The sequence below is a fragment of the Malurus melanocephalus genome, unplaced genomic scaffold (assembly GCF_030028575.1).
Source record: "Malurus melanocephalus ecotype Western Australia unplaced genomic scaffold, MMel_1.1 scaffold_438, whole genome shotgun sequence".
NCBI classification, from domain to species: Eukaryota; Metazoa; Chordata; class Aves; order Passeriformes; family Maluridae; genus Malurus; species Malurus melanocephalus.
This window is the reverse complement of record NW_026623670.1, coordinates 238,690-264,353: the sequence shown is the minus strand read 5'-3', so window position 1 is coordinate 264,353 and position 25,664 is coordinate 238,690. Positions and strand designations below refer to the sequence as shown.

At 39.5% G+C, this 25,664-nt stretch overlaps 2 protein-coding genes across 3 annotated transcripts in view; both read left to right on the top strand.

Annotated features, from left to right (window-relative positions):
• ZFR (zinc finger RNA binding protein) overlaps positions 1–13,448 on the top strand; it is a 46,889-nt gene extending 33,441 nt beyond the window's left edge. For both annotated transcript variants that reach the window (XM_057380155.1, XM_057380154.1), the window contains exons 15-20: positions 64–205; positions 5,130–5,227; positions 6,048–6,143; positions 10,021–10,132; positions 10,245–10,342; positions 11,069–13,448. In XM_057380155.1, the coding sequence (XP_057236138.1) occupies positions 64–205; positions 5,130–5,227; positions 6,048–6,143; positions 10,021–10,132; positions 10,245–10,342; positions 11,069–11,248 (726 nt within the window). In that variant the 3' untranslated portion in view covers positions 11,249–13,448. The remainder of the gene's footprint in view (positions 1–63; positions 206–5,129; positions 5,228–6,047; positions 6,144–10,020; positions 10,133–10,244; positions 10,343–11,068) is intronic.
• A 10,614-nt stretch (positions 13,449–24,062) lies between these two features.
• Positions 24,063–25,664, top strand: part of MTMR12 (myotubularin related protein 12) — a 30,635-nt gene continuing 29,033 nt past the window's right edge. Inside the window, exon 1 of the mRNA XM_057380156.1 lies at positions 24,063–24,222. Within this exon, the coding sequence (XP_057236139.1) occupies positions 24,064–24,222 (159 nt within the window). The 5' untranslated portion in view covers position 24,063. The remainder of the gene's footprint in view (positions 24,223–25,664) is intronic.

The following is a 25,664-nucleotide window of genomic DNA, read 5'->3' as shown; positions in this document are numbered from 1 at the left end:
CCTTTTTCTTCCCCATACTTTTTGGCCACATGCTAATAGAAATTTCTGTTTCTCAATATTTAGGTAATAAGTCCAGAGAAATAYGATATCAAGTGTGCAGTCCCAGAAGCAGCAATAATTTTAAATTCGTGTGTGGAACCCAAAATGCAAGTTACAATCACACTGACATCTCCAGTCATTCGTGAAGAAAACATGAGGGATGGAGGTTGGGAAGTTGTTAAAGATGTCTTTCTCACCTGTGTTTTTATGTTTATCTATTCTGCTTAAGATGGCACTAAGGTCCTGGAAGGCAACATGCTGGCACACRTATTTGATCTAAACCTTGGTTTTCAACAACCAGTCTCAGTAGAGAACAGCTGGTTACAATACATGTGTTATGATGCTTTTATTTAATTGTGAAATTTCTAACTTTGTGTCCAACCTCAGCTTTCTGGAAAAGGTACAAGCTTGACTTTTTTTCCCCCACTTTTAAAATTGTGTGAAAAACTGAGTATTTTATAGCAAGTGGCTATAAACTGGCTTTCTAGAACAGCCTTGCATTAAGAGAAAGATTGTATGGATTTAGAAAATCAAATCACAGGTTTTTGGGTTTGAACTGGATCAGTRTTACCATCATTTAGACATTTTAAATAGTACCATTTAAAATGCACTTTTACAGTACTTTYGACGGTAACAGTGCTTCTAACTTTGAAAGATGATGCGATTTTTTCCAGCTCTCTGAGGTTGTTCTTTTGGTCTGGAGTGCTTTTTGAGTGTATTTAGGCTCCTGGTATTACAATCAGTCTTCTATCCAACTGGCAAACCCAACTAGTACAATAAGAAATGGCTTTGTCGTTGAGCTGAAGCAGAAGGTGGAGCTTGGGAATCAATTTACATTTCTGAAGTCCACAGTTTCTCTGTGCCAGCAGTGTTGCTTTAGGGTCTTTTCTGTAACACTTTCAAAGCTCCAAAAGCTTTTAAGCCAACAAGCATGATTAATGTCTGCAGTACATTGGTTCTTTTTATTTACGGGTCAGATAAAATTAACTTTTGTTTCCTTTTAATCCTGTATTTTCATTGTTGAAAGAGATCACAGCAAACAGGGTTCTGGTGTTTGACAGTGAACCTACAAATAGGAAATCTGAGGCTGCTTTAACACTTCTTATATACAGGTTGAAAGAAATTTTATGTGTGTATGTATACATGTGCTTGTTTATATACGTATTTATATAAGCCACGGAGGTTTTTTTATATTTCATCTCATCATTTACATGTCCTCTAAAATACTTGAGGTTTTTATATTGCATTAGTAAGTGTCCTGTAGCTGTGACTAGTGCATTATAAGCAAGCTATGTTAATAAAGTCATCCTACGTAATCAGAAAGAAAAATTGCAAGACACATTCTGTGGTTTGGATGACTTCCAAAGAGTTTTAGAGTGATTTGTATATGATTTGAAGGTGTGYGTATTATTCCTAGCTATTAAAGGCTTTGTATGTGTACTGTCACACCCAACCAGTTTTACTTGGTTTTTGACAATCTGAGGGTAACATGACTCTGGGCTGAATCCAACTTTCCATATTGTTTAMGTTTATAAAGAATGCATATAATTATTAAATTAGATTAACTATTAAATGAAATTGAGCTTAAACATCATGTTTATTTCTTGATGTACTTTGCAAAAGTGTMATATTGATTCCTGCTACAATACTCAATTTCAACTGAGTGGTTTATGGCCCAAAATTCTATGATATGCACTAAAACTGAAACAAATTTCAAATTACTACCATCAGTCCCCTAAGTTATGCCACCAAAAGGAAACAAATCTGTATTTTTGTCTGACCCACACTTGAGTTAAATTATCTTTGTGAGTTTATTCACTTCTGAATGCAGTACTGCCTCTAGGCAAACAAAGTCAAGTTAGATTTCTCTTCAAGACACTGAGCAGTATAAAAAGGATACAGAAAAGTTCGCTTTTGAAACTGGAGCAAATAGAAGAGTGAATTGCCAATTATTGCAGCAAAGAAGTTYTTTATTCTGAAGACTGCTGCTTATTTGCTGCAGAGTAACAGTATGTGTTTGTGTTTTCCTTACTGCAGCTTCTCATGCTCTGTGTCTTACATTGGTTTAAAGTTTTCATTTTCCCTAGCCCGCTTGGGGAGCTAGTTGAGGTGTTAAGGAAGGCTTTACCGGAAGAACCAGTTTGAGTAAAGATGCARCTTGAGTCTTGCACGTGGAGTAGAATCATGTTTGATGTGTTATTACATGGTAAAAGGCTAAAAAAAAAAAAAATCGGTGAAATTAAATTGTTAACCGCATAGCTACTGTTCCTTACAGTATTGTGCGTTTGACAGTTGACGGAATCTGATACATTCGAAGAGCTCTAAGCCAGCTGTGGAGTCTTCCTTCAGCAAGCCAAGTGTACATACTTACAAACACATCTGTGTGTGCGCGTGTGTCTTTTTTATCCTTAGCTAATGGCCCCGGTCCAAAGCCTTCTAGCAGAGGGACTTGATTCCTGTCAGGGGTTGCTGCCAAGACATCGGAAGGATTTTTGACCAAGGTTTTCTAAAGCTCAGTGTCACACCTGCCATGCTTTTCAAAGGAGGGGTTTGGATGCATAGGCCTAGCATCTGCTGTTACTTTGTGTTTGTTGTTTTTTTTCTTTTCGTCTTTGTCTCTCTCCTAGAATGAAGCAGTGTTCACACTAGTCTTATAATAGTTGACTGGATAAAATGTATTTTACATAATAAAACTTACCTAAATTGACATACCTGTTAACTTTCTATGAAGAGGTAGTGTGGACACAGCACGTCTAACTGAAGATTAACCCCTTATGTTTAGGCTAGTAGTAAGTTACATAGGGTGAGAATTCATGCCCATGCTTTGTAAATTAATTCTGTTTTTGTCTTAGTTCAGTAGGATGGTAGGTTAGGCATCTGATTATAGTTAAATAGTCTTTAAGGGGTTAATCCTGAATTGTGAAACATATGCAAAAATCCACAGATTAAATATTACAGGAGTTGCCTTGATAAATTTTTCCATGTTTCTTAGTATAGTATGTGCCTCCGCAATTTTGAACTTTCAGCGTGCTTTTCATTTCCAAGGATATTCTTATRGTAGCTATTAGTAACCCAAATTATGTTATTTTAGGTCAACATTTAGATAGTTTCCAGCACTGAGTAAGATTTGTTTTCTGTACATTTAAATTGCAATTCTTCTTAGTAAAATTATTTTACAAAATTAAGGTTATCAGAGGTAGAATTAAAGTTTTAGATTATTGAATGAATTATTGTGCTAGAAGTTTGCACAGTGTCTCCTATTTGTGTATTAGTTGTAGAAGAAAGTAAATAATTGATAGAGTAGGCTGTTGGCCTAACAGCACATTTCATTTTTAATTTCTCAACCTCAGTTTGCCATTTTTTCTTGTGGTAGGTTTTCTCAGGATGCACACCTTGTCTCATATATCTAGGTTGTACTCCTTTCACCACTTAGCTGACACCCCTCTTGTATAGGTTTGGAGGGGATTTTTTGTTATTATTTTTTGGGGGGATTTTTTGAACAGTGGTATTTTGAAGTGCTGTTTTAAAAGAAACACCACTTTAAACATCTTAATTTGCTCTGCAATTGCTTTGTTAATGAATATTTTCATCTTTCCACTATAATATATAGTTTATAAGTTGGAATATCTGTGTGAGAAGTTACCTGTGTTCTTCTCAACGTTGCTCTTATGAAGTCCTCATATTTTTATCCCTGTGCAGAGCAATGGGACTACCATATCAAAATGCGCCAATCTGAATGTAGTACTTCACATTAAATTTAGTTATTGTATTGCAAAGCTATACTGCCATGTTAAATCATGGCCTTTTAGCTCTGTATAGTAAAGAATCCTACTATTTTACATTCATGGTTTCAGAGCACAATTTCTGCAACACTCCTAAAAGCTTCTTGTTGCAAGCATGTTTCATGAGTCTTACTATTTTTTATTTCATTCCCTGGCTTACCTAAATGTTGGCCTTGGAGGATCTAAACTGAATTGTTCCAAACGGCCAGCTCCTGTGAAATGTGTGCCATTGAGTGAGRGCTTTTTGTTTCATGTTATCTGGTGTATCACCAGTTATGCTATCAAACGTATATTGTGACTAGTCACAATAGCCATTTTCATAATGAGTAGAAAAGAACTTCTAAAGGTGATTATTGGTATGATTATAACCATACMGTTTTCGAGTAACCCCAGGATATAATTTCACATTGTTTAATGGTTCCAGTTTCACTGTTTAAACCACTTCTGTGGTCTTTTCATTTTTGGCAGCAAAGCACTCAGTTTGATAATTAAATTCTCTCCTGAACATTTAAATATACAAGGTCTGCTAYGTTTTCTGCATTTTGCAGAAATTTTACTTTGTTTTTGAGACTACTCCTTGCTTTTCTTTATATCTTGCTGAGTCTTGTGTAAAGCAGTCCCTTTTCAGGCCCTTCCTGGCATCCTGAGTATTGCTGAAACACAGATATGAAGGCCTGAGGAATTTATTTATATGGCTAAGAGAGGAGGTACTAGAAAGCAAGGAACTCTGTAATATTGAAGAACATGTCATATTCCTTAATCAGGTTTTTAAAGCAAAATAATTTCAAGTTTAAGGCATAATAAAAATAACATCATAACAAAACATTCATTTCTTTTAAGATTTGTTATAGTTAGTTTTTCTTTCAAGGATAGGTCCCAAATAACACATGACAAAATTTAAAAGAAACTAAGTTTGAATGTTTCTACTTGGTTGAAGTGGATTTTTGTGTTCCTTCTGTCTTGTGTTCTYTGTGCTGGTGCACTGTGTCCAACCATCCTTCCTTCGGTATTTAATTTAGGGGATACATGTTTTTCCAGTGTTACCTGAAATAAAGAAGTAGTACTACGCATTGCATAATCAGCAATGCAATTGAAAATGACCTCAGAGCTGAAGTGCAATATGCTCTTGATCTTACTGGTTGATGCCCTAATCCTAATTGAGCGACTTCTGCTGAACATTTACATTTCTTGTTCAAGGGTTTAAACTTTAAATGGCATGTGTGACATTGAAGCTATTTAAGGAAGTGTCTTGCTCACCTGGTCAAACACCCATTCCTCACTGCATTTTGCCAATTCAATCCATTTTAGATGTAACCTCGGGTATGGTGAAAGACCCACCGGACGTCTTGGACAGGCAAAAATGCCTTGACGCTCTGGCTGCTCTACGCCACGCTAAGTGGTTCCAGGTTCGGAACATCATTTTACTTTCTTCTTGTAGCCTTATGAGAGATTAGTTCAGTCGCAATATAAATGTTTAACTGTGTGAAAACACTCAGCGTTGTTCATGCTAATAATGCTTAATATTTCTCGGGTCCCTAAATTTAACTGTAGAAGGTTGAATATGGAGGAACTGCTTTATGCAGTTGTTACTCATTTGACGTTATTTTTTTTTCTGGTCATTGAGAAGGCGATGTTGAAAGCTTGACTCGCTTGGGGTGATCATATGTTGTATATTTKTTATATATTCCATAAGGCTGCAGAGTAACTTCACTTTAAATAATGGAATATGTGTTTAAAGCTTTGTGTTTAGATTTAAGACTTTATTTTCTATTTCTTTAAGTGCRTTAAGTGTAGGGAATGAAAGGTGAGAAGCAACTGTTTGGTTTAGTGACTTTGCATTCTGGCAAAGGCGCAATAAAGAAACCAAACAGATTCCCTTGACCTTTCAGTCTCTATACCTATTTCTTAGATCTTTACTTTATCCTTTTTATTTCTAATATAGAAAGATACTGTATTTATTGTTACAAATGRACATAGGTCAAAGTGTATAGGGGATCAAGAAATGTTATTCTTGTATAACCTGTGCACTTTGACTTCTAYCACTTTAAATTACTAACCCTGTATAAAATACTGCTGTAAATGGCAGCTCACGGAATAAARTTGTAGAATGATTTGTTTCAATCTTGCATCTGAGCTTCCATTGAACAGTGGTGTTTTAGTCTCTCAACAAGTCCTGCTTGCTATAGATGCAGGGGTTAATTAATTTGATTTTGTATTGCTCTCAAGGCTAGAGCTAATGGTCTGCAGTCCTGTGTGATTATCATACGTATTCTTCGTGACCTCTGTCAGCGGGTTCCAACTTGGTCTGATTTTCCAAGCTGGGTAAGTAATGTTTTTTTTTAATGAGTCTCTCTAATAAATACGTTACTACAAGGAAATTATAGACAAGTGTTAATACAATTTTTAAATTCAGACTTTTTCAACAAGTAACATAGAGTTTTGTTTGAGATTTTTGGGGTTTTTTTCTGCTAACAAATACTCCAGATTCCCTTTTAAAATACAGTTTTCTGAGGTTTTGTCATTTGAAGCTGGAAGTTATTACTTTTTCCAAAAGGAATCTTCTTGTTCTTTTCTGTTCTCTGTGGGTAGATTTCTACTTTAGGTTTTAGCATTTTCTTCCTTTACTCTGTATAAAAGAACCTATTTTTTTCTAACCACCTACTGTGAATTGCTTRGAGTTTGCGGAAGCTCATTTAAAATAATGTCAGCTGTGCCCAGATAGGTCTGTGATACAGAAAGAACTTGAAAGAAAAAGATCACATAATTCTTACGATCATGRATATGTCCCTTTGGCAGGGTGAAATACCACAGTACTTCAGTACAGTCTGTAGTTGTGTCATCATCATCTTTTAGTCAGTGTCACTAAAATATCTGGGTTCTATCAGGTCACCTCTCTTAATTCTCGCAGTTGATCCTTCTTGGAGCATTCCTTTYGCATGGACTATCTTCCATTATCTCTCCAGGAGTACAATTTGTACTCCAGATAGTAACAGGTATAGGATCTGTGGTTCGGACAAAATTAGTCTGAAACAAATACCTGAAACATGTTTCAGGTGGAAGAAAATGTAGCTCTGACTCTTGTGTTTTGTAGATCAAATCCAGTTGCATTGTGCTGCTTCTTTTTCAGTTTTGGCAGGAAGAGTACTAATATTGTCAAAAGAGTTTGAGCAGTTGACCTTATTTCAATGAGAAATGGTTTTTTTACAACTSTACTAAGTTTGCAGACAATTTTATTAAATTACTTCTAATAATATTTATTGTTCTGGAAAGGAAGTGGAGCAGTAATATGTGGTTTTTTAAATATTTAAAGGGGAAAAAAGCAATGCCAGTTTCAGTGCTGTATTTCATGAAAAGTACACTAAACAAATACAACTTAAAAAGTGCTAAGAGGTGCCTTGTTAATATCACTAAGATATTTAGTTGCAAAAGAGTAAACCCTGGTGTACTTTCAGAAAAGTATCSTTGCAACTATTGCAACACAGAGCAGGCACATGGGAGAAGAACAAGGAATGTGTTTTTTTAATTCTTTCATTAGCTGTTCCAAGGCACATCCAGAAAGGAAGGGAAGTATGCAGCAGTGTGTCAGACCTCGCTGTATCTCCATTCTCTGCAAAAGTGATTCCTGATTTGCTCCTGGTACCTCATGCATTRTCAGTGACATGGATCAGCATTGAACTGTAGTTACCTGTTCCTTTGGCCTGTAGGAAAAATCATATTGATAAAAATGGCAGAATAAAAGTAGTGATTCCTGCCAGTATACAGGGAATTGCATAGATTGAATTCATACCATTTCCTGGATACACACCTGCACTCTAGAAACCTTTTACAAACAAAAGAGATGACAGAGATTAAAAAAAAAAAACCCTAAGTAGAAAAAAAATAGAAGCTATTAGGAAGTCTGAATGTTCATAGTAGTAGCATTTCGTGTGCCTTAAAGTAAAAACTAAATTAGAAGRATTTTGTCAGGTTCGTACACATTTGATTTTGAAATTCAGCCTTCTGTGCGCATAACCACTGGGACATCATAATCCACATTTTCCTAGGATTGAGTTATAGACCTAAGTGTATTGTATGAGAATCCAAAAGAACTAGATTTTGATAAATGCAAATCCAGGATCTGCTTATTTTTTCTTTACTGATGCATTTTGCTTCCTTCTTGAAAACAACTAAATCACTGCTGCCAAATTCTGACTGATAGAGTGGGAGTATGGAAATAACATGCCCAAGAATTGAAATATGTCAGTTAAATGGAGCTAAAACAGAAAGGAGTGGGCACCCTTAGTGAGGAGCAGTGTTCAGCACTGCCTGTAGTTGCTTGCATACACCGAGAAGGGAAAAACGAAAGGTAGTATTTGAACAACTCTGAGTGTGGTGATGAGAACAAGGCCCAAAAARCAAATGCCTCCAAAAAACCTACCAAAACCCATTGTTTAATAATAAAGCTTGCCAAAGAGATAGCRGTGAAACATCCATTTAATGCTGGGAAAGAAAATTAGGGGAAGTTCCTCTTTACTTTTACAAATACTTCTGTAATTCTTCTGGAAAAAATAGTGCCTAATAAAAGTGAACAATGGAAATGTTCACAGAAAAAGAAACCAACAAATATTTAAAATCCAGCTAATGATTTAAATCATTTTAGGTAACATAAAAGAATGCATACATTTCAGAAAAGATGTTCACCATAGAGGTTTTTTTACACTTGTTTAACATCTGAGTTAGTGTTGGTCGATAACCAGGAGAGAAACTGCTGTGAGCTTCAGTTTTGCTCAGCTGAAAGACCAGTGAGGATATTAAGCATTTTAAGAACATTAAGTTTTTGGTGTTTTAAGTTTCARTACTCTTGTAGAAAAAAATTATTCTTCTATAACATCCTGTTTCATTAAGTGTACTCTGTACTTTATTCATCTGGCTGTCAGAATTAAGTGTCCCACTCTGTTTCATACTCTGAAAAGTGGCTGGGCAAGTTGTCCACCTTCATATGTAGGATACTACTGTATACATTTCTACTAAATTCTTGAACAACTTCTGATGGGAAGAAGCCTGTCATAAAATCACTRCTGTTCAGGTTGGAAAAGACCTTTATGTTCATCAAGTCCAGTTGTCAATCCAGCACCACTAAACCATGTCCTTAATTGCCATATTCACATTTTGTGAACTGTTCCTGGAATACCAATTCCATCAACTTCTTGGGCAGCCTGTTCCAATGTTTTACAACCCTTTTGGTCACAGATTTTTTCCTAATATCCAATAAACCTTGTCTGGTGCAACTTAAGGCCATTTCCTCCTGTCTTATCACCAGTTACATGGGAGAAGAGACCACCCCGCACTGGGCTACACCCTCCTTTAGGATGGTTACAGAGAACAATAAGGTCACCCCTGAGCCTCCTTTTCTCCAGGATCACCACACCCAGCTCTCAGCTCCTCACAGGAATTGTGCTCCAGGCCCTTTCCCAGCTCTGTTCCCGTCTTCCAGATATGCTCCAGCACTTCAGTGTCTTTTAGAGGCCCAAAACTGAACCTAGGATTGGAGGTGTGGCCTCACCAGGGCCCAGCACAGAGGGACAATCACTGCCCTGGTCCTTCTGGCCACTACTGCTGACACAGGCCAGGTTGCCTTTTGCCTTCTTGGCCTCCTGGGAATACACTGGCTCACGTTGTTCACCAGAACCCCCAGGTGCTTTTCCACCCAGCAGCTTTCCAGCCACTCTGCCCCAGCCTGGCATTGCCTGAGGCTGTTGTGACCAAGGGCAGGACCCAGAACATGGCCTGGCTGAACCTCACACAGTTTGCCTCCACTGATTCAACCTGTCCAGATCSCTCTGCAGAGCCTCCCTGCCCTCCAGCAGATCAACACTCCAAACCAGCTTGGGGTTATCTGGAAACTAACTGAGGGTGCTCTCAATTCCCTTGTCCAGATCATCAACAGAGATACTAATAGGACCGGGCCCAATGCTGAGCCCTGGGGGACACCATCAGTGACCAGCTGCCAGTATTAGTATGCAGTGTTAATCTTTCACCACCTTTTTGTTCATGTTTTTAAAATAACTGTGGTTTCTTTCCATTTTAACTGGAAGTGTTCTATGATGTTTAATGTTCTTCAGAATTCTGTATTCAGAAGTTCTCTATTGAACAACAGTAGCATCTTTTTTGTGTCTTAGTCCATCTTCTAATTTGGTTGAATCCTTCTTTGTTCATCTAGGCTATGGAGTTGCTTGTGGAAAAAGCAATTAGCAGTGCGACTGGACCACAGAGTCCTGGAGATGCACTGAGAAGAGTTTTTGAGTGTATTTCTTCAGGAATCATCCTTAAAGGCAAGTTGCATTTGATCCATGTATGCATACATACAGTTAACTAGTCTGTAATTGTGCTTGCAATAAGGTAAATGCTACTAAAACATGCTACTAATTAGCCTGATTATTGTAGGTGGTCCTGGCCTTCTGGACCCTTGTGAAAAAGATCCTTTTGATACACTTGCTGTAATGACAGATCAGCAACGAGAGGATATTACTTCAAGTGCACAGGTAAGGGAATGTAGTTTTGAAGTAACTAAATTTGCTGGATGTTTTTGTTTTGGTTCTGTGGAGTTTTTTTAATGGAGCTTTATATTGGACATGAATTTTGTTTTCTTAAAATGTAGTCGGATCTTACAAGTCTTAAGCTAGGTATTGAACATGTCACAGGAGAGGATGTATAATATATAATAGTGTTCATTTTTGCACTAAAATAAATGTATTTTCCTGAAAAAATTGTAGCATTCTCATCTATATATATATATATATATATATATATATATACATCTGTAAACAGGCTCACTCTACAGCACTGTGTTACTAGAAATTACTTTGTCATTTAATATTTTATAAATACATCTATGTAAGTTTCATGTGACAGTATTGATGATTCATGCTTGCAGATCAAGAGGCTACTGCCTCTGCCTCTTCATCTGATCCTTTTGCTAATCATTCCTGACATCTAAAGGACACATGACAAGCCTTGGCTGCTTCAGTGCAAGCCCAGAGGTTCAAACACATGTACATTATTTTTAAGCTAAKATGCTGCACTTACAGAAGCAATAAATGTGACATATATAGCTTATTGTGTTGACTTYGTTGGGGAAAAGAAAGAGAGGATAATTAGAGCTAAGGTAATATTATACATCACAGATGTTCTTCCTTAATTGTTTGACTGAGTGCTCAAAAATGGACATTTGTTTGTAACACCAGTATTTTTTTTTACCATTTTTCTAGTTTGCACTGAGACTCCTTGCATTCCGTCAGATACACAAAGTTCTAGGAATGGATCCGTTGCCACAGATGAATCAACGCTTCAACATCCATAATAATCGGAAAAGGAGAAGGGACAGTGATGGGGTTGATGGGTTTGAAGCAGAGGGAAAGAAGGACAAAAAAGATTATGATAACTTTTAAAAACATTTGTCATCATTGCTAAGATTGATGGTAATCAAAAGTCCATTTGTTGCCTTGCTTTTACTTCATTCATAATGATGTCTGTTTAAAACATCCAAAACGAGCTTGTGAATTAGATTTGGAAGAGAACAACCTTACTCTTCCGTGAGATTCTGAATATTTTAATTGGATGTGCTGTACCAGACAAATTATGGATGGAAAGACTGCAAATGGAAACTGTTGTCATAGGAAAAGATAGTTTTCCTTCATTACATTTTCTTCTAATGTGTTGCTAATTTAGTATCTTTTATTCTTTTTTTTTGATCTTTTTTTTTTATTAACAAGTGCATTGTCTTCCTATCTTGACTGTATTTAATGCAGCATTTGTGCTTCTGTTGCTATGTGTATTTTGACCTTTTGTTTAGAAGTATTTTTATTTGCCTTTGACACTAGTTGTATGAGTTACTTTGTGTTAGGTAGTAAAACTGTTCCCCTCCCAATTAATATTTTACAGAAGTTTGGTTTTTTTTTTTTCTTTTTTGTAAAGTGAGACTGCAGGATCATGTTTTTTTCTAAATGTGAAGGGGTTACAACACATAACTGTCCTGCCATTTGAGTGCTCAGAATTAAATGTTTTTGCCAATCTTGTGGCATTTGTCTCCTTAGTGTGATATAATGGTGTAATTAAGACAAATTTGTGTTAATCTAATCGAGTTTGCTGTTAGTTGTGCATTAGCAGTATAAAAGCTAATATATACAGTRTGGTCTTGCAACAGTTTTAAAGCCACTGCATAACTGATTAAAGATTTGCATGATGGGTTTTTTTTTTTATAGAAGGGCTTTTGAAACTATTATCTTAGGTTAAATGCGTAGGTCTTTGTATGATTGACTTCGTGACATAGCAAGGCCAAAAAATAACTTTCTGAATTTCTTTTCTCAACAAGTAAAGGTGGGCATTTTCCATTTGGACAAAGTTAGTCATTCTTTTCAGTCAACTTTGTCGATATGATATTAATGCCTCTCAGCCCTTAAAATAAATGTTTGTCATATCAGTGCCTGTGAGGTTATTCCTTATATCTGTTCCTGTATAAACTTTCTGTGATTTTTTTCAATAATTCGAATTTTGAAAGTGAAGTATTACTGAAAAAGTGAAGGTTATCAAAGAAAAAAAACAGAAAATTATTTGCTGTGGCCATAGTGTATGCTTATGTCTCTTTCAAAAATCTAAATATAGCAGCAGTGTAAGTAAAGTTACATCATACTGTTGATGTATGCTCTGGTACACAGGTGTGATTTGTTGTCACAGCACTACAGTGGAATACACAAATAAAAGTTAAAATTTATTAAGTGACTAAAATTCATTACACACTGGAAACTGAAGTTTCACTTACTCTGGTAAATGTGTATTATGCTTTGTTGCAAACCCATAAAACACAGGTTAACATAGACTAACATTCCAGTAGCTACTTCATCGATGGCTGTAGGAGAATATCACATGTGACAAAGTTCATTGGTTATTTCTGATACCATTTATTAAGAAAAACCCAACTTCTGTTCCATTTCAAGGTCGAATTTATCTTTGACCTTTTTAATAAGCAACTGTTGGAACAGGGGGGATGTTTCTGTTCCCCGCATCTACTTCTAACCAGCATGGGCCTATGGAATAAAAATACAATATTGTAGAAAGACAGAGGGAATCTAAAGACTGAAAAGAAGAACATTTAATAGTAGTGTTCTGTGAGCATCAGAGTGCAATTTTCAAGGGAGTGATTATTAGGGGTTATATAAAAGCAAAGCTTTCTCATTGTTAGGAAAGCTTTTTAAATAATTAGAAACACAAAAAGCAGAAATGCTTGAAGTTACTTAAAAAAATTACACTCATTTCATTGTCCAGCCTTCATGCATAGCTCCAAGCATATGCTTGTTCTTAGGGGATATCTTGCTGCCATCGTGTCTAGTTAGCCATTACTATTTATTTTGAAAGCTACAGGTGCTATTCATGTGGCTAGTTCAACTCCATACCAAAGTTTCTTTCCTCATAAGGCAAACTTGTCTATTCAGGAATGTGACCCTAAAATATAGGATTAAAAAGGTCAAAGATGTATTTTAGATTTTCTGTATTTCTGTTCTACTGGCTTTTAGCTCCTAACCAGTTTCTGGATCTTTTGAAATATTGTATACTTAAAGTGATTCCACATTAAATATGAAGCTGTGACCATGATTTTTGTGCTGTGTGGTGAAGGTTGAATTTGCAGTTTCTGGTTTCTGGTGTTCCTGCCCATTTTAATGGATAACTTCTGACTCTTACTAACAAACCTAAGAAGAATGTAAAAGCAAAAGTACACAGCTAGTTTTAAATACTACACTGTGCACTTAGGAAGGCAAGAATGTGACTAAATAAGCATTGTTATACTTTGTGTTTTGACAATGCTAGCAGTTTACTGATAAGCACTGTTTGGATTTTTTATTCAGCAGTGCTGTGTGTTAAATCCCAAAATCACAGACACCATAGTCCTCGTACACAAAAGAGAAATGTACACAGGAAGGATATTCCCCTCTGTGCTCACCTTAGAGGAACAGTTTGTGAAAATGCGAGCTATTCTATTTCAAATCTTTATGAAACTTTGAGTTGTCTTCCTAGTTCATAAATGTATCCTGTCTGTGAGCTGTGTGGTTTCACATGGATTCGTGCACATGGCACTGCTAGAAATTAAACTCTGTCAGACAAAGTCCATTGACTTCTTGCTAGGTGAGCAGTTAAACTTACAGAGCTATTGAATATGATGGGTTCATTTGCAGCTTTTGTTTTTAGACCTTTTAGTGCTTTTTTTTGTTTTGTTCTGCCTAGAAAATTTCCAACAGTTGGAATCAACTTTAAATGTTCCTRCAGGAATGTTAAATATGTATGCATATTTAACATTCTAATTGCTGGTTGAATATCTATTGATCATAGCCTGTTAARTAGTCACACAATGCCAAATTTATTAATTAAACAATTGAGAATTAGTTTGGACTATCAGAACAGGTTTTACATGCTACTGGGGCATGTGCTGTTCCAAAAGGGGATGGGTTTCACAGAGGTCCAGGTCCACAGCTGCCAATCACACATGGATATCTCAGCATCGCTTACGATGTCAAGAGTGTCATTGCTTGGGTAACTACTTCGTATTTTCACACATGAGACATAAGTAGTACATTTAAGAATTGGAGCCAGAGTGATCCAGKATTTTGTATTGCTGATACAGCTGTGTGAAATTCCAGCTTCAAGAAGGTGGAGTAATTGTGAAGAAAGTATTGTGGTACTAGCAACAGAGGATATTGTCACAGGAGAGGTGTCTACAGTAATTCAATGCCATCCTGATTTCTACCAATAACTTCAAAAATTTGTTTTTGCAAGTTTTCTAAGTGGAAAGGGAATGAAATACAATAGAACAGACTTCCAGGTGGAAGGGACATACAGGCATTGTCCAGCCACCTGCCGGACCAGTTCAGGGCTGGCCGAGTTCAAGCATGTCGTTAAGGGCACTGTCCAAATGCCTTTGAACACTGAGAGACAGAGGAATCGACCACTTCTTGTGGGAGCCTGTTCCAGTGCTTGACCATCCTATCTGTAAAGAAATGCCTCCAGCTGGCCAGTCTAAAGCTCTCCTTGTGCAGCTGTGAACCATTCCCACCTGTCCTGTCCCTGGATACCAGGGAGAAGAGCTCAGCACCTCTCTGTGCCCTTCCCCTCCTCAGGAAGCTGCAGAGAGCAGTGGGGTCACGCCTCAGCCTCCCTTTCTCCAAACTGGACAAGCCCAAAGTCCTCAGCTTTTCCTCRCAGGAAGTTGCTTCCAGCCCTCCCACCTGTTTTGTTTCCCTCCTTGAGACAHATTTAAGTACCTTCACATCCTTCCCCACCTGCAGGGCACACAATGAGGCTGCCCCAAGGCTGAGCCCAGTGGGATCATCTCCTCTCTGGGCTGCTTGTGCCRGGCTCAGTGCTCAGAGCTGCCCRGGCACTGCTGACCCACACTGAGCCCAGCCCCAGCCRGCCCCAYATCCCTGTGTGCAGCTSTCCAGCCACTCCTCTGCCACTTCACAYCAGTGCCTGGTGTTATTGCAGCCCAGATGTGCAATCCAGCWTTKGGACTTGTTAGTGTTCACAYCATTAGTGTTCACGCCAGAAAGGAGAAAAAAAGACACCACAACAAAAAAACCCTGGTTACAGAAAGAACAGAAGTAATTAAATGGGTCCAAGTCAAGAAATAAGATGAGGGCTACAAATAAAATGTAAATTAAAAGAAAAAAGTGTTACATCAAAGAGTCAACAACAATCAACTCTGAAAATACTGTAGGAAATCAAAGAGAAAGGCTCTGTTCAGCAGAAGGAAGACGGGTGCATGACTGGCCACCCATACAGTAACTGCAGTACTTCACAAAAACAGAAGAAATAAAGAAGTTCCAGGTGACTTGAGAAGTTTGAGATCAAAATGGTTTAGGCCACTTGATCTGAGGTGTTAAAAAGTATTATATGTCACATAATGCAAGTGTGCTGTGGGAAAAGGTGAAGGAAAAGCTGAGAAGAAGGAGCTGGAATACTGACCTTTCATGCGCCTCTCCCGTTCTGCAGACTCAGCTACATCCAGAGCCCGTGCCTTGTTCCCTTACAGATGACTGGAGAGTGTTAAAGAGGGTGTGAGGACATTTCTTCAAACACCTGGACACCTAAGTGAATGCTCCAGAGCCAATAAGGAAAGAGCAGGTTTTATGCAGCAAATCCACAGGGCTGTATTTGGAGTGTCCCTGTGTGCTCCCAGCAGCAGAGAGCGCTGTGTCCTCAGCAGCAGCTCCCATTGGAAAGGCAGAGCTCATTCTCACCCTTCTGTGACAAGCACGAAGGGAAAAACCCTGATATTTCAGCTGTTACAGTCTTCTTCTCTATTGCCAAAGAACGCATCTTTAAGTATTTTTWAAATAATTTTTAAATTATGCACCAAAGTCGTCATGACAGCAAAACCCCAAATAAAAGCTGCTAGTGAATTTAAAGACAGCAGTGGTTAGAAACACAACCGGGACTATCTTGTGAATAAATTAGAAGTAAATACTTTAGGGGTGTAAAGAAATTACACAAGTCAGAGTAAGCAGAGCAGAAGGAAGAAGAGCGATTCAATTTTGAGTCCCTGAGGGCTGCAAAGACRGACTTCTGTAAGGTACAAATTCCCATTAAGGAAGGTTACCTGAGAAAGGTTATAAAAGAGTTGATAAAATGTGTGTCAAAAGACTGTATCTGGCAAATCACTGAGAATAGGAGGAGAGGGGCATTTCAGAACAAAATTCTTGTGTGAGAAAGTAATGGTAGTTTCACTTTCTTGTATAAGTTTCTTAAGGAATTTCTTGCAGCTGCTTCCAGAGGTGATTAAATGCAGTAGATTCAGGGTAAGCATTCCTTATATGACAACGGTAAATCATAAATCAGGATTCTGGAGGCTTTAACTAACGTCCCCAACATGTTCTCCAGTGCATCCAAAGGCATAAAATGTGCCAAATTACTGGCTATGGGATCAATTCAGAGATCGTGTTACAAGAGTGGCCAGGGCTGAAGTGTTTCCTAAGAAGCAGTGATGCAGTCAGAGAACACAGATCTGAAACCCAAATGTCTGGGACAAGGTCCATGCAATAAAATTCCACCCGTCCTCTGCTGGTTTAAATATTCCCCCCTGGCAAAAGCCCCTCAACAAATTTCACCCACGCTTAAAAAAAAAAAAAAAAAAAAAAAAAAGAGTAGATTTTAAACAACTTATCTCCTTGGAAAAATCTGGAGTTCTGGAAGTGCATGTGAGTTCTGGAATCCTCGAGAAAAATTTTCCAAATACCCATCTGACATTCAAGCATGCCAAATCCTATTCACACATCAGCATGAGCATTTTAATTCTAGCATGAACACTATTTAATTCTAGAAAGTTTGGTCAAGAAACTTTCCAAGGGCCTGACGATTATAACCAGAGCAATTTGRGAGAAAAATATTCTAGTAAATCGAAAACATTTGCTAATAGGGAAAAATAGATGGATTTATGAGATTTCTTTTACAAGATTTCCTGGTTCTATAAAGTTTGCTTGTTCAAAGACTCATTTGTCTTAGCCAAATAAAAATGTGCCTTGCTTAGACAAAGRCCTTTTTGAAGTCAGGGACAGTAAAGGGAAGCCAAAGCCAACCTCTAGACTCATGTTTGTGTTTTGCTGTGAATTTCTGCTAAAGAGTATGTAGCTTTCCTGCAGGGGTAGGTTTGTGCCTGTTTCTCAGATTATCTGCGCTGGATTTTTTTAGTTGCAGCAGTTGTATGGGAGGTGGGGACGGCAGCACGAGCTGGATAGCTTCTCTCATTACCTGACATCCGTGTTTACTCACGCACACACACATTTTGCATTAGGAAATCAAAGCCAAGAGTATGTCGAGGGCCTCATGGRCAAAGTAAATAAAACACCTTTTTTTACTGGAGTCATGCACTAGATACAATTTTCACTGCTAAAAGAAAGCACAGAAGAGCCAGGAYGAAGCCAGCAGAAGCTTTCAAGTCTGTAGGTGTCCTTCCTAAAGAGAAGAGGTTACAGTGAAGGCCTCATAACRAGTGTTTCTCCCCACAGATACACTGGAACTGACCTCTCCTGAACCCTGTAATTCAGACAATGGATGGTTCTCACTAACTCTGCTTTGCTTCTCCTCATGCCCAGCAGGAAGAGTCCTGCACAGGAGCAACTATTTAACTAGATGAACTAGATTCCTAGCTAGTGACAGATAGCTGGAAATTTTTCCCCAAGGACTTCTCATCTGTATTGCATTTGGAGAAGTGACTTGGGCAGAAAGAATCAGGGCTGTCCAARGAATCCTTGGCAGATTTTTCCAACACCCAGCTCAGGGACTGGTATTAAATTGGGAGCTGAATGTTGCTCTTTTCTTTCATGGGGTTCATTCCAAGACAGAAACATCAATTCACATCCTTTGATATCAGGAGGGACATATTTAGATTTATCAATCTTGTTTTCTATGAGCTTATGATCCTTAGGATCTCCCTTTGGACTGCAGTTTAGAGGAAATAAGGGTGAGAGGTGAGCCTTAATTTAACTTTGCTTCACATCYAGCCACAGTGCTTTTTCCTGATACAGATGGGGTTTGGCTCACCCTTCATGTACTGCTAAGGATAAGTAATAACCAGTCCAAAGTAATTTCTATTCATAGCCTTTTGGAGAATAAAATAAAGAAGTTCACCACATGATAAAGAAGTTTGTGTGTGCCCACGAACAAGTTATTGTGTTTGCTTCAAGAGAGCTAAAAAAAGGTGGGGGACTTCCCTAGTTCTTGTATTCTTGTTTGTGACACCCATGCTTTCCTGGGTGAGTAGAGTTATTAGTTACTYGCTTCCTCTTTTCCCAGTTGTAGCTATTAAGAGAAGGTGATTTTGCTATTCGATGTGAGGTGCTTTGTTCCCTTGGCTTTCACAACTCTCACAGCAATATTTTGTTTTCCATGCTTAAGTTTAAAACACATAATTCCCAGCTGCATCTTCATGACTAAAGTAAGCACTCTGGCCCAGGRTGTGTTCTCAGCAGTAAATGCCTCTGTCCTGCTCTCCAAGGCGTAGTTGCTAATTTGGTCTCACACTTCTCTGTGCGCATGTTTTGGCACTACATGCCCCAGATGGCAGATTAATTTTCCTGGTTAGCAYTTGGATGCCCCCATAGCTCCTTTCTACAGCCTTCTAATACCTATGCCATCACTTGACCAAGACTTCAAATTTTAGCTGTCTTGCTAGACCTGGAAGGCCCTGGTAGAACAAAAACATTCAAGACTTACGGGACAGACACAGAATGGCACTGGTGTGTATTGTTACCCCTGAAGGAACTGCTGTTTGCCATCTGAGTCACAATGTGTGGCCACATGGGACATCCCAGATGGCCTTATGAAAAAAATGCATCTCTTCAACTACCTTCAGGAACTGGGCACAAAGTGTCTTAGGACTGAGACATGGAATGGAACAGAAATCAGAGCCAGAGATTTCAGGTGAGGAAAGCTAGAGTAGATCCTTTCCCTTTACCTGSATAGATCCACCCAAAATCTCCCCAAAGAGATTAGGTTCTCACAACAAGGAATAAAAACCTCTGCTTAAAAAATTGAAAGATATAATGCAGTGAGTAGAGAAAGGCCACTGCAACCATGATGGAAGATAAAGAGTTCATACTAGACAGTACTACACAATCTCTGACCAAATACTTCAAAGATTACTTCACCTCAAAGGTGACAAACTGCAATCTGAACCAAGTTTGGAAACTAATTCCTGAAGGACACTGAAAGTACTGGTAAATGAAAATGTCAGTGTGAATCCAGTGTTAGAAGTAACAGAGCCCTTGTAAACTTCTTTTTAGAATTGTCTTAATTTGCAGAAAGCCAACATTCTTGACTTTTCAYAGAAAATTATCTTAGCCTGTCTAAAGCAAAGATAATTGCTAGCTGTCTATATGCTGCTTTGCTGACCTTTTCCCAAAGGACATCGCAATATATTCCTTGTTTCTGATTTTTTTTCCCTGATAGTTCCCAGCAATCTAACTTCCAGCTTCATCTTAAGTCTTCTGCATTTCTTGCATACTGATTTCAGCCACTTTAATGCGTTCCCTTACTGTTTAAGATCCTAAGTCATATACTGGTTTACTTAATTGAACAGTAAAAATAGGGACTGTCAGACCCAGCATGGATGGCAGATGTCTGTATACTCGGGGTAAATCCAACACTTTTGGGACAGCTCTGTGAAATGCCAGAGAACTGTACAGGTACAACAGAAATACYCACATTTGCACACGTAAGTGCACTTCTTCTGGTAGTGCCCAGAGAAGTGTGAAAAAAAGGAAAAAATCTTCAAATTCCACACCCAGGTGGCTTTTCCGAATAGAAATATCATGGAACCTTGACAAATGATAACTTTTTGAGATTCTCTTTCGAGTTGCTACTTCAAAGTCTTTACTTGTGTCTCCATTGGAAGGGCATTGACTAAAAATTGCGTCCAGACCTTGATCCAGCCATTATGAGAGATCAAAAATGAGCACAGCTGCAGATTCCTGCCTCTGATTTACCACTCTGGAATGGAAGTTATGCACACCTGTGACTTTTTGTAGGTCTTTAACAGGGCAAAGACTCCCCCRACTTCCTTCAAAAAGAGGAAATAGGGAGTAGAAATTAGATGTGGTCATGCAAGTTCACTCAGCACTCATGAATGGTTTTAAAAATTCATTACATCTGTCCAACCTATGCTGAAGCACCCACAGCACATAGTGACCTGCACCYCCTGTGCATTCAAGCATCCTTTGCATTCCCCAAGGCATCGAGATTTACAAAGGTCCAGTCTCAGAAAAACTGAAATGTGACACAGAGCTGTGTTCAGTGACTTTCATAAACTGCTCCAGACACTGCCTACAACAATGCAACGTCCAGGATACTTACATCCCATAGCCAAGAAAGTGCTGACAAGGAGGACTGTCACAAAGGCAAATATAAGATAAGAGGACCCTTGGAAGAAAACTGGCAGAGAAGCTGCARACTGCTCCTTTGTGTCTCCCTTCCATCAGCTGTTCCCACCAAGCACAGCTGAGAATGCAGCCCAAAKAATTATTCAAATCAATAGCATGTATATTTTTTAACAAAGTAATCTCTGTGCATGGGAAGAGCAGAGCTAGTCTGTGAGATTCCCTCCTGCAAACAGCTTTAAAGGTAAACACTGTGATTATGTTTTTAGAAAGAAGAAAGTATCAGGACAACATGGTGGCAGTAAAATGCCGCATTCTCTTCAACCGCTAAAAACAAACCTGAAATTGACTTTTAAAAAGTTTTACTCTTCCACATTTGCATGATTGTCATTGATATACATGTAAAATTGAACAAAATTAAATTACATTATTTGATACACTATTTTTTTTTTTATTTTTTAAATGGACTGAAAGTCATTGGCAGCATGGAACAACACTTCCCATTTAAAAGAAACATGGGAAGACAGATCCTGTTAATACTCCATTGCATAAACTCCAGTTTGTTGCAGAAAGTATTTTTATAAATCTTTATTAGTGAAGAGAGCAACCCCAAATGATTGAACAGCACTGCACTGTCTTATTTCCTCAATTTTCAAAAACACCAGGGGCAATTTGGAACAACACTGCAGAGTAGCAATGCTGAAGAGAGCGAGGACATCAAAATGACAAAAAAAATAAATATGTAAACACATAAGTGAGAGGCAGTAGCTGACTGYGGGGGGAGTGTAAAGAGAGGGTGGGGAAGGAGGGCTCTTGGGACAGCCAACTTCAGCCTGGCCAAGCTGATTTCCTGAGGTGCCCTGGGCACTGGGCAGTCTCTTGTTGCTGTTTCTGAGCAGGGAATTTATTTGCTGCCCCCATTGCCCCCATTGCCCATTCCCCTGGGGGGAAAGAGCCCATTTCCCTCTACTGTCTGAAGGAGGAATTTAYAGAGATGAGGTGGCTGAAGTTGACTTTTGCGAGTAGTCTCACAGACACTCCAGATTTTAGAAGTGAAAGTGAGAAAATATCGTTCTTCCTGGGGAATGTGAAGAATATGGAAGCCCTTGATGCTTGGTAATCTGCTGGGCACAGTATTAGGGCTGCAGCTGGCCCTTTCAGATGCTAATGTTCCTCTCTGAAGTGAGTTAACTTGCTTGTGATAGCTTTATTTCTTCCATTCCAGAAAAGATGAACACGCTGACTAAGGAGGGATCCAAATCCAACCCTCAAATTCTAGGAAAAAGGCTTCAAATCCCTTCTGCAATGGGTTCAGCCCCACACATTTTGCAGCCTAAAGAGCAAACCCCATGAAGAAGCACTCCTTGTTCATTATCATGTGGATATTTTGCTGATGGTAAACAGCAGCTACATTCTTTTTTTTTCTTTTTTTTTGATGACAAGTTTAAGAATGAATTCCCATGTGCTGTGTGGGAATTAAGGCTCCTTTTGCACTTCCCATCGGAGTTAAGACTCTGGCCTGGTGTCAAAACATCCTTTCCTGTTTGAAAAATGCTATGTCAGTAAGCAGCTGATTTTTGCCTTAGTGTGCTGTGAACCTCATGGCGTGCTGAGGTATTCAAGTTATTCCCACTCTAAATTCAGTTACTTTAAAAGATTTTTTTTTACAATGCTATTCTCTTTCCTTGAGTATTTTAATACACCAGAGAGCTGTACTTTTATACACAGAGGTGGCGCCCCACATTTCCCCTCACCCTGGATTTGCACCAACTCAATCCCATGGGGTGTGCTTTCGACCTGTGCAGCTGAGGTCAGCTGCAATGTACTGAACGATGTGGAAGCAGCTGTGGAGTGAAACATGAGAGCTCTTCAGCGTGGGATCTCAGACCAGAATAGCCTTTGTTGTAAAACTAATGGAAGCTAATCTTTGAGTTGGTTTGGGTTTTTTTTTTTTTTTTTTTTTACCAGAGAGAACGTGATTAAATCCAAACAACTTCTCATTTGTTGAGTTTGAAAACAGGAAAATTATTTCTGAATTGAAACAGTTTCTTTCATAAAAGCACATTTTGGTTTAATAAATGCTGTCTTGTAACTCCCTTTCCCTCCTCTTGTAGTTTTCCTAGGTTTGTGTTGAGAGCAAGGTAAATAAAATGAARTATTACCACAAAAGGGGAAGAATTATATGAAAAGCGCTTACCATCAACATCTGAAGGAGCTGTTGATATTCACATCCTATGGTCTACTGAAGTTTGTAAAGTACKTTTTATTTTTGTAAAAATATTTCCAGAGTCTACTCTGTGCACAAGTTGTTGCCTGGGTTACCTTTTGCCATTGGAATTGCTGAGTAGCCTTGCTGCATTGCCACAGGCAGTTTACAATATTTGCATTGTTCTGTATCCACATAAAAATGAAGCTTTTAAAAGTAACCTACATACCAGTTAAACCTGGTGGTTATTTACAGCTCTGATTATACAGTGTCCAAAGACGACATTCCAGGGAGGCTCTGGTTGTAACACATTAAAGAGGCATTGGTCAAAGGACTTCTCGGGATCTTTCAGCAGTCAAGTTTTAGAAGGTTTAGAGGATTATTTCATGGAAAGCTCATTTATTGTCATTTTCCTTACACTTCTCCTGCCATAAGTAAAACTCTACATCTCAATGCCTTTCGATTTTCTKTAATGCCGAGTTGTATTCTAAATAAATGTGCACAGATACAACACAGGGGTTTTGCAGCCSAGTAATAAAACAGTGCAATAGATGAGCTGAAGTTTTGATGTGATATTAGGAAGAATGTATTTTGAGGGTGGTGAGGCCCTGGCACAGGTTGTCCAAAGAAGCTGTGGTCATCCCATCCCTCGCAGTGTTCAAGGCCAGATTGGATGGAGCTTTGAGCAACCTGGTCTAGAGGGAAGTGTCCCTGCCCACGACAACGGGGAGTAACGAGATGAGCTTTAAAATCCTTTACAACCCAAACCATTCAATGATTTTAAGACTCCATGGAAGTGACAACTGGATCAAGGCACAAGCCAGGAACAGGTGGTCCCTGCAGCCAAGCGAAAAGGCACGCGGTTACCCCGAAATGAAAACAGCTGGCGGCGGAACCCTGTTAGCTCCAGCCGCGCCCCGCAGGCCGAGGGCAGACCCGTGAGGGGCCCCGGGCGGGCACAGGAGGGAGCCTGTGACACCCCCGGCCCGCAGCTGCCCGCCACCGGGAACAGGCGGGGGCCGGGCCCGTGAGGGCGGGCACCGAGGGAGGCGGTGCCGCAGAAATGGCCGGCGCTGAGCGGGCCGGGGCCGGGCTGGGGCTGCGGCCGGGGGCGGGCATGGGCGGTGCCGGCTCCGTGATGCGGCTCGGCGCCGCCGCGCTGCCGCGGGATCGCTCCTTCCGCTGCCTCCCCGCTCGGGACGAGCGCTGGGAAGCGCCGCCGCCGCGGGCCGGGGCCATGTTGGGCGGCGGGGCCAGGGCGGCCAAGCCGTCCTTCGTGTCCTACATCAGCCCGGAGGTGCGGGGCCGGGCGGGGGGCGGGGAGCGGGGAGCGCCGAGCGGGGCGGGGGGAGCGGGGCCGGGGGTGCCGCCAGGGACTGCAGCCTGCCTGGGCTGCGCCGAGAGGCAGCGCCGTGAAAAAGAGCTTGAAAAATAGCGCTGGCTGCTCAGCGGAGTTGTTTCTGTAAGCGGTGGGCAGATGTCGGGCTGCGGCTGCTCGGCCCGTGAGGTGGGACTTTCCGAACCTGTTGTTCTTATTGTCCCTGAGCAGCATCACTTTGCGTTCTCTTGGGTGAGCTCCGTGCTCTCAGTTCTGCCTCTGGAGAGCCCTGGATGTCCTTCCTTAACATCTCGGTGTTGAATTCTTGGCAGTGTTTATCTTTCTGTGTGTATCTTCGGTATTGTTCTGCCTGTTGTCCTTTCACTTATTTATCGAAACTTGTGTTGACGATTTGATCAAAGTGACCTTAGGCTCAGTTTACTGAGGTCATCTTGTTAGCACAGGGTATTAGGTCAGTATTGGTATGCTGTATTCTTCCATTCTTATTCCTGGTAAACAGCTGTTTTCCAGGGAAAACACTTCATTAATGTGGGCCGTAAGTGTTGGTTTTCTTTTCCTCCAAGTTCTTTGAAATCTGTGTCAAACTGATTCCTCTTAATCGTTAATTCTCTTGAGAGCTTCTTAGGGGAGAGATTTTTGTCTATCTTGTTAGTTAGTGCAGTATCTGTCATTGATAGGACCGTGGTGAATCTGCTGGTTTTATTTCCCCCCAGCTCTGTAAGAACAATCAGAGTTGTTATGGCTAAAACCAGCTGTGGTATTTAGAACTTATGTCCTTCGTTTGTGATAGCAAATCCGGTTTTATATGTTGTTCAGCCCTGGTGGCTTGTCGTTTGATCAGTTTACGTGAAAAGTTTTATCTCTTTCTTGTATTTCCAAGTGAAAACCGATGTAAACGATAGGTACAAATATTTCCAGAGTCAGCAAGTATGTCTCTGTTTGGAGTTACTTTTTCACCTTTGGAAAGTACCTTGTACAAATATACAAGGAACTGAATTTTGTGAAAGTAACAACTTTATTTGTGGGACTTACTGGAAGACATTTTACCATTTAAATCGGTGTGGTGTATATTTAAAACTTGCTAGAAAAAATGGCTGGTGGGAAAGAGTACAAGTGAAATATATACATACTGCAGCAAGATACCAAATAATAGAGTACTTTGATTTTAAATGCAGTGATGTAACACTTCAAATATGATCCTGATGGCTGCAGGAAGAGTAACAAAGGTATTTAACACTGGAAGATGACGGTCTTTATGAAATATCCTGATTCATTGGACATTGCAGCCATTAATTCCTTACGTATTCTTGCTGCTTTTAAGCCTCTCAATTTTTCAYTTCAACAGTTTTGTGCACTCTTGCAGCAGAAACTTTGTGTTAAAGACATTACTTCTGCTGTGG